Source organism: Crocuta crocuta, unplaced genomic scaffold, assembly GCF_008692635.1.
Source record: "Crocuta crocuta isolate KB4526 unplaced genomic scaffold, BGI_CrCroc_1.0 scaffold2083, whole genome shotgun sequence".
Classification (NCBI taxonomy): Eukaryota; Metazoa; Chordata; class Mammalia; order Carnivora; family Hyaenidae; genus Crocuta; species Crocuta crocuta.
Genome location: NW_027531547.1, coordinates 112 through 9475, shown reverse-complemented (window position 1 = coordinate 9475; position 9364 = coordinate 112). Strand labels below are relative to the sequence as shown.

Sequence of the window (9364 nt, the reverse complement as noted above, 5' to 3'; positions counted from 1 at the left end):
CTACAAAAGTTCCAAAGAATTAAAACGTAAGGTTGGGTTTAGAATGAATAGTCCAATGGGGAAAAAAACTCATTGGTGATATACAGTGATTAGTACTTCTTCATCCCCAATATGTGCCAATGTAAGAATAAGAGGATTATTCATTAAGCACAACTTAAATGTCACTTATTTGAGAATTTGCATAGAAAGTTCTGATTTAATTTTTCAATAACGTAGATGATTATTATTTGCTTTCCATTTTCATATAAACTGAGTATAGGGAGAGAAGCAACTTGCCTGATTTCATGCAACTAATAAGGACAAGAAGCCAGATTTCAATCCAAGCAACATGGCGCTTGAGGACCCGTTCTCAGCTACTCTATAATTCTGATACTTCATGTGCAGTAAATACCCAAGACATCAAGTGTTTATGGATAAAGTTGGATTGTGATGATCATGACGATCATGATGATGAGCCAGAGTCCAGGAGCCCCTTGATATTGGGCTTGGAGGCCAGATCAGCAGGATTAAGCCTATGTTCTCATCATTTCCTCTGTGCATTCATGGGGAAAAAGAGCCAGGAACTAGTGCTTCTCATGTAGCCTTGAACAAGATACCCTTCGCTAGACACTACACATATGGGGCCTTACATTTTCAGTAGCCGAGTTGGGTGTTATTTGTGTCATTTGTGGTTGGCTCAGAAAGTGTAAATAATCTACCCAGATACCTGCAAATAAATAATTAAAGACTGGGGCTTACATCTGGATTCTGGCACCTGAACCCCTGCCATCACACCCCCTCCCCAACTGTGCAGCCAGTGTCAGGGCCTTGGCTTTGGAATTTAGAGGAAGAATAAAAACTGAGTAAGTGTAAGAACTCTCGATTCAGAGGGTCTGGGTTGAAGCCCCGGATCTTTTTGTGTGGTGTGGTGTGAAGGACTTAGTTAATTCTAGCTCACTGTCCTCATGTGTAAAATGAGAATAAAATACTTCATAGTGAATATTAAGAGACTTAAACAAAACCCACTCATAAGACACACAATGTCTTCTGTAACAAGGGCCTCTTGGGGTTAGTGCATGTTATTAACTACCGGCAAACACAAACCTAAAGAAAACCTCTCAAAGCTACTTGACACTGTGTTTTCCTCAGTTAGTAGAAACAAAGACCACAGAAATGAATGAAGTTCATTGTTGAAAGGCTTCGTTCAGAAATGCTCACTGCACTTCTAATTTATATCCCTCCCATTCCCAAGCCAGAATTTACTGTGTGAAGATGAGACCTGGGAAATCATGGACTGACTTAAGTTGTCACTAAGTCTATTTTGCAAGATCCAAACATTGTGAGATTTCTACCTGAAGCCAGGGGAAGTTCAAAAGTTAAGCTGATCAATCAGGAGGAAAAAAAAATGTTAGAGTATAACATAAAGGCAAACATAGAAAAACTTACCATTTTCATCTCTCAGAGAAGCTTTTGTGGAGTTAATGGCAGTGAGCTCTAAAATAAATGAAAGCAAGTATTACTAACTTATTCATATCCATTATTTGACATGGTCTATGCTGTGGATAGTTGGATGGAGATGAGTAGATAGATAGATAGATAGACAGACAGACAGACAGATAGATACATATATAGAATCTGTCAACAAACTGGGGAGAACCATTACAAGTAAGAGCCCCACAATTCCAGAAATGTTGATCTGATTTTAGTGATTCAGTAGATCAATTCATATACTGTGTTTCTGCACAGGAAGATGTTGAAGTTCACGATCTTCTTTTTTTTCTCCTCACAACTGGAGGGTAANTATCTATATCCACACACATATACAAGCCTTTATTGCAAACAGAACAATAAAAACCTTACAAGAAGCAGCACTAGAAATCTGCTATAGAATTACATTAACAGAAAGCCCCATTAATTTTGTTGTTAAAAGAAGATCTCGGGAAACATTCACTGCAGAAATAAGTGCCAAGTGAGACATGTCATAACCAGACATGCCATAACCCTTACCCTCGTGGTCACTAAGGAACTTACTACACTTTTAACTTTTCTCTGATCACTGGAAAAAGGAAAACCTAAAAGTCACTTCAGCCCAGTGTTTCCATTAAATTTAAGTTTTGCTCATTTGGTTCTTCTCTGTGTCTTAGCTGTAGACATGAAAAATTAGAGCGGTCTGTGTAATGTTACTTTAGTTACGTTTGGGAAAGGATATACATAAATACAGTAAGTGTAGGAATAAATTCATTCATGCTGTTTTCAACAGCAAATATTGTCACTGACATCATTTCGTGCGCTCTCATCACAGCCCAGGTGAAAGCAGAGGTGATTGCTTGACCCTGATTTGATCGCTGGCCAAACTAAAAACCTGGGAAGTAACTAAAATTCAACTGAGTACATTTGAAAGATTTAATTGGCTGTGGAACAGATCTGGGTATGAATCAGGGAACTTCTTGTCCAGCAAGTAGAGGGGAGCTCCAAAGGGCCACACGGAAAGAAGATTTTCGAGATGGGAAGGGAGGGAAAAAGAAGTTATTAGCAAGGAATCCATTGCTTTAGGCTAGGTGACCCCCCACCCCCTCAAGGAGAACAGAAGGAGTCAACCAGTCAACTTCCTAGTGCCGACCAGGACATTCCATGTCCACTGGTCAAAGGCTACTGTACTAGCTGTTGAAACTGCAGTTGGGTGGGTAAGGAGTCTTGGTTGATGGACGTGGGGCCTTCAGCTAAGTGAGTCCATCTTGAGTCTGTGGTTTTCTTTTTAACAGCCCAGCCTTTTGATCAGACCCCCAGCCTAACTGAGAGATGAGACCAAAAATGGTGGATATTAACATCACTCTGAGCAGCTGCTCTGAGGGTCTCAGTTTTTGTTTCTGCTCTTGTGATATTCACGGGCCTTGACCTTTTGGGTTAACCCCAAAGGGTGGGTCGTTCTCTTTGTTCTTTTGAGATATTCCAGTCTTAGAGAGACCATTTGTCTGTTTCTGAACTTACATTTAAAGCTTTAAAGAGAACATACGCACCAGGAATATGATGATGCTTACTAGACACAAGACAATTCCAATGTCTGAAGGGCAATTTGAGGCCATGGTCCCCAAGATGCAAAGCAATTAAAATCAAATAATGAAGAAAGACTCTGCTGAAGCTGTCACACTTTTTAGCCAAGTGGCTTGTCCAGTGATCTGGTGTCTTGGAGTTTTAGTCTCCCAGGTCTGTTAATCTGGGTCTAGAGAGTGGTCTTGCTTAGAGCTCAGACCCAGCCTGGCTCAGCTAAGAGATAATCAAGGGCTATCTTATTTTCAAGGATTACTTTGGCCAGAGTCTACGGATATTTGATGGGCAGCCATTGCGTTAGTAAGAGATTCTGCAACAATTTTCAGAATGAAGGAGAAGGTCTTGATCAAACCTCATTTACACTGATCCCTAGCTAGGGAAGTAGGTCCCAACCAAAGGAGTGAATCCTGGTCATGAAAGCTTCCTCTTAGGTCCCTTCTAACTCAGGGTGTAAACTGAAGGGAGGCAATCAATGAGATGTCTTATTTAGGTTCAACAAAGTTACAAACAAGGGTAGATTTTCTCCGAGTCTGAAATTAAACCTTGCTACAATTCGGAACGTTATCCTTGTTGGCTGTGATCTGGGAGACACAGGTGATGGAGTCATCTCTCCAGGTCATTCACTGGAAAGAAAAGAAGGAGCAAAGGTTTCGTGTTTAGTTAAAGTGTGAGATCTTGATCCCTTGTCTTGAGCATAAGCACTCTCCCTGCCTGTCAGCTACTTCACTTTCTCTCCATTTGAGTCAGAAACGTCAGTGTCTGTCAGGACCAGGGGCAGGTGGAAACTGTTACCATGCGATGTGTGCCCGAGCCTCATTACCTTTAGTGTTACACAGGGGCACCCGGGAAGCTCTCTCTCCCACTGGGGGTTCGAGGGCTGTCTTCCTCTGACGACGTGTCTAAAATACCCAATCACCGGGCTGTTAACTGTGACCTTTTAACTGTGATCCTGGAAGACTACCTTAACCTGGTAATGACAGCCTTGAGTATGAGACATGACGGACGTACACTAGGTGGACAGACTAACATGTGGCACAGGGATCAGTAGAACGTGGCACACGGAGAGAAGGTCAAGTTTGCAAGGTTTTCCTTCAGGCTCCTATTATTTGTCCACTAAAATAAGAGCCTTGGTCCATGGCCATCACAGAAGATGGGCCCCGAGGGGGAAACCCACTTTTAACAGTGTCTTTGCCACAGTGACGGCATCAGCCTCTAGTCCGAGAAAGGCTTTAACCCACCCAGAAATGTGCCAACAATGACAAGGGCGTGTGGACAGCCCCCGCCAAGTGGCAGTGGCGTGAAGTGTGGCTGCAGGTGTTCAAAGGGTCTCGAGGGAGGAGGTCTGAAGCCTTTGGAGAAAAAACAGTTTTTCTAGGACTATGCACCTGAAAGGTTAGACACCGATTGTAAGCCACTTTGTACTATTTTAGAAGTCTTACCACTGATGTCTGTTTATAATATAAGTCACTCTTAAGCCCCATGGTGGGCGAAGGAATGAAAAAACAAAACCCAAGGAAATGGGGTTTGCCCGGGAGCCAGGAGGAACCAAGTGGCTGTCTTGATGTTCCCTCAGCCCAGACTCTTTCTCGAACACACTGCCATTGTTTGCACACCTTGATTTCTCTGAGTCAGAAGCAGACTCGTGCCATGTTCAAGGACATCAGGACAGCAAATGTCTGGCAGAACTCAGACTTTATCCCCATGTGCCTTACGTTGTATTTGTAAGAAACCCTTAGTATGTGTTTTTATTTGACAATACTTCCCACGTAACTTAACACATCAAGAAACCAAATTAATTTAGCATAGCTTTGGAACGTACCAGGTCAATGAGACTCAAACACTAAAGAAAACAAACAAACAAACAAACAAACAAACCCAAAAAACCTCTTGCCCTTATGACAGAGAGAAGCCAAATCCTAATGCTACACCTGCTTGCTTTTGATTTGAAAATCCTTCATCCCAATCTCAGTCAGTCCTGACCACATATAACATCCCTTTCCAAACATCCCCGTTTTACAAACCTTTACCATTTTCTCCTTTACATTCAGAATCTGTCCTGAGTTGGCCCCCTTTAGATGACCAGCCTCGCTGCAGAACAAAATCCCTTTATATATTTGCCCTCAAAAATATAACTCTATTCATCATACTTTCTCTTACTGCAAACACACATCTTACTTTCTTTGCATTCTGGGTTGTTTCCCTTTCTATTTCCGGTAGTCCTCGTTAAATTATTAGAATTATTGACCCTTAGAGACCCTCATTTTTAATGAAAACTAACAGGGAAGCAGGTGTGCACTGGTAAACAGTATTCTTTAGGTTGGCAAACTTATGAATATATTTCATAATTTCTAGACACATGTGCTTCTTCAAAGAACAATCTTTCAGTAAAGCACAAAATAACATTTACAAGCAGACCGACACGTAACTTCACTTTCCAGAAGCAGATAAACCCATGTTCGTTAATTCAAAATTTGCTATCCTATCATACTTGGAAATGATCTAGATATTTAATGAATGTAACTTAATTTAACAGGTGCTCTAACTCAACACAACTTTAAAGTTTTAGCCTCCCAACATTTAAATTAGCATCTAAATTTTTAAAAATCTTATTTACATGTACTCCATTTACTTGTTCCTAACAGTTTAGCTGAGATCACCCATACAAGTGTTATGAGACCTGGGGAGCGAAGGGTTAAATGGGTGATAGGGATTACAGTGCCCCTATCCTGAGGGGCACAGGGTGATGAATGAAGTGCCGTATCTCTATTTTGTACACATGAAACTAGTATAACGCTGTGTTCTAACTAACTGGAATGAAAATAGTAATACATAAAAAATAAACTTATAAAACTCAAAGTTCGTCATTCCCCCAAGCTCTTTTCTTTTAACATTTTGTACCTGAGATCACATCCACTTGCTTGGCTTTTAGTAAAGCCGGCACTTGAAAGTTTTAATGGTAGTGCTGATAAAGCAATAGAGAAATGTCTATTTTATTGAAAGCAACAACCGAATATTTGCCCAGATCATGTGAAGTTGAAACACATCTGGCTAGTTTCTATCTCTCTGAGAGATTTAGAATGTCCAGTTCAACAAGTGTTTGTACAAAAACCAAGGAAATAGAGCTCTTTGCAAACTAACCTTGACCACACTTGCAGAGAGAAAAATACCTCACAGTGACGACGTGTGTCTATGGACACACAGATTGCTGCGATGATCATAGAATCACTGACACTTATCGCAAAATTTATGGAGAAAATATTCAGGTATGCATGCGTCCCTGGAATTAGGAAGGACACTGACCAGGGTTTAGGCACAGGAGACCTTTAGCAGTTGGTAGTTTAAAAAGGCGTCTTGCCTTACTTTCCCTCAGTCCCAGGCAATTGTGGGCCATGTTTACATTTCAAAGACATGAGAAGATGGGTCACTCTGAGGACAGAGAAAGAATGCAGGTGTCTCCAAGAAGGACTTTGCTTTCCTAAAGCCGATCCTGTGTAAGCCCATTCCCAGAATCCGGAGAAGTGGGGGTGGGTGAACGGGCGGGGGAGCTCTGCATGGCCCCCAGAGCTGCGTGTCTAGTTCTGTCCACATTTGTCAGGACAGCTGCTCTCAGTGACTCAGACTTGGATTTACGTGAAATGACATCAAAGTTTGATCCAAGTGCATGAGCCTCAAATTGCTCCCTTCCCTCTGAGTGCATGGCTTACATTTTAAGTATTCCCGGCAGATGGAATAGCCCCCCTTGGGTGTAAGATGGGTCCCCAGAGAACGGAGTAAGGATGTTACCCTCCCCAGACCCAGGGCCACCCACAGTGACAGCCAAAGGAAGGAACCCAGGAGCCGCACACCCCAGGCAGGCAGAGAGCTAAGAGCAGTGACGCAGGGTGACACCAGCCAGGAGGCAATGGCGTCTATGGGAGAGGAAGGATCCACAAGCAGTGGGGGTGCGTGTGGAAAGGGTGGGACGACTGGAAATCTGTTATCCTCGCTGCACCAGACGCTGCGGACAGAGATTCGGAAGGAGAGGGTTCTGCTTAGAGCTCCCACCCTTTGCTGGCTTCTGTCTGGTTTTGTAGGATCCATTCTGCAGCGCTCCTATTTACCAGAATTTCTACTTGGCCATTGAAGGGAATAACGCATCAGAAGTCACCCAATTTCATCAACTCTGGGATACGTTCATTTGGGGCCCTCCTTGAAGGTAGAGATGGGATACAACAGCTTTAAGTTGGCAGACTTGTGTTTATGACCGTGTAGTCTTCTGTGAGTGGAAAACCATTTTAGACTAGAGTGAGTCCTCAAATGAAAAACTGCAAAGCAGGAGTTGTGTCCATCTTAGAGACTTCTGCTGTAAGTGCCCTTTCCATCAACAATTCTTCACTAACCTATTGCAGTGAATCTTTCAGTGAAATGGCCTTGAAATTTTACAACCTTTAGGAAGCTTCTGCTTGCTACTTAAACTGAGGTGTCCTACTGTCTTTAATTGTAAAACCCTTGCACTGCAGTGCACTTCCTATATGGCCTTATCTAATTGGAAATCATATCTTAAACATCTGGGACCCTAGTTCTTAGATGAAGAAAAGCAGGTGTATTGGAAGGTGGTCGGCTTGATCCTGTAGAATTTAAGGACCTCATTAGCTAAGACTTGGAGCCAAACTAACACCTAAAAGGGATAGACCCAAGCTGGGGACTGTGTGTGTTTACAGTATAATCCTTGCACAGAGGATTTCTGGAGATTGATGGGTCACCTAGTGCTGATCCAACCCATTCCCTATACCATCAAGGGGTTGTTCTTGAGGTAGTGAGCACTCTAACAGCCTTCAAATGTGTGACTTGTGCCCACCAATTTTTGTCGCTTTCTTTACCTCTGAGATCCCAGTTAGCAGTAGCCTTTCCCTAAATGAATGAAGAGAAACAGTTATGTGCACATTAGCGTATGGGCGGTAAGACACGTGACTGCGTTCAGGACACAACACTAGTCTGTGTGCGCCACCAACAATTCCCCTAAACTTGCTGAGTTTTCCACCAGGGCAAGTGTGATCTACAGATTCGGGGCTTGGCTCCAGGCACAAATTTCTGCCAGTTCAGCTGGGCTCTGGTCAAATATGCCAGCTCAGCAGCGTTCTAGAAAAAAATGCCAGCTCAACTGGCTTCTGGGCATGAGCCTCGGCAGCCAGAGCTGACCTGTCCTGAAAGGAAGGCCCATTAGATCAGCAACCTGAAGGCAAGGGGAGGGGTTTAGACCAAGAGGAACTCACCCGCAGCCCAGGTCACCGGTGAGGAGGACAGAGAACCCACAGGGCTCACAGTTACCACCCCAGTGTTTCGCCTTGTGTCTGAACGCCCCTGGGGGTCCACTTCCGATTGTTTCGCCTCCGCCAAAACTGTTAAAAGAGCAAAAATTCAACCAAGTAAATGTTAAAGATGCAATGGCTGTAGTAATCAACCACTCTGTGAATCAGAGAGCAGTCCATCTAGCACGTAGGCCGGAGCCCCAAAGGAGGACAGGAAAGGAATAATTTGTACAGTAGAGAGGAGGTGGGAAAAGGAAATTATTAGCAATGGATCCACTGATTTAGGCAAGGTCACCTTCATGGGAAAGGAAGGGGTCAATTAGGAATGTACTTCGTGCTGACTAGGAGTTTCCCTCGTTGACAGGTTAAAGGTTACTCTTCCTGGGCATTGAAACTGTACTTGGGTTAGGTATTAAGTCTACACTGAATGACTTGAGGCTTTAAGCTAAGTGTTGCCGTTTTGGGTTTGTGGGTTTTTGTTTTTTTAACACTCCCAGAGGACAAAGGACAAAGACTTACTTCAGAAATAGATAGCAAAGCTCTTTGCATGACCTGCTATGTGTTTGTTTCTTACTGCCTAAAACGTGCTTGTTAACCACAGAGAAAGTACAAACTGGTTTCTTCTAATGGGCCTTCTGTGCTTTGGTCTTTGACGTTAATGCTCAGGACGTGACTTGTGCGTCTACTGAGTTACTGGCTTGCAGCTGGGCCGGAGCACATTCAGCTCTGCCTGCACTTCTAAATATGACCCGCATCCGCACCAGTGGGGCTCCTCCAGGACACCAGGCCTGAATCTCCAGGGACCCTGAGTGATCAGGAAAAGTGTATTCACTCTACTGTCGTGATGCTCCTGAGGACACAGGTCCCCCTGCCTCCCTCCCAGGCCAGGCGCACAGTTGTACTGCAATAGGTGTTTGCTGGGCGGCATTGACCAGTGTTAGAAATACACCCACCGTGGACAAAAAGGATGTTTGTACACTTAACTTCACTCGTCTCTACTCACCAAATTTCACCTTACAGTCTTATATAAAATTCAAGTCTGAAACACA

The 9364-nt window shown here is 43.4% G+C and overlaps 1 protein-coding gene across 1 annotated transcript in view; it reads right to left on the bottom strand.

Annotated features, from left to right (window-relative positions):
• LOC144238793 (uncharacterized) overlaps positions 1-9120 on the bottom strand; it is a gene marked incomplete at its 5' end in the record, with an annotated part of 10533 nt that extends 1413 nt beyond the window's left edge. Inside the window, 3 exons of the mRNA XM_077772706.1 lie at positions 1426-1473; positions 8280-8405; positions 9010-9120. Coding sequence (XP_077628832.1) covers positions 1426-1473; positions 8280-8405; positions 9010-9120 — 285 coding nt within the window. The remainder of the gene's footprint in view (positions 1-1425; positions 1474-8279; positions 8406-9009) is intronic.
• Between the last annotated feature and the right edge of the window lie 244 nt (positions 9121-9364).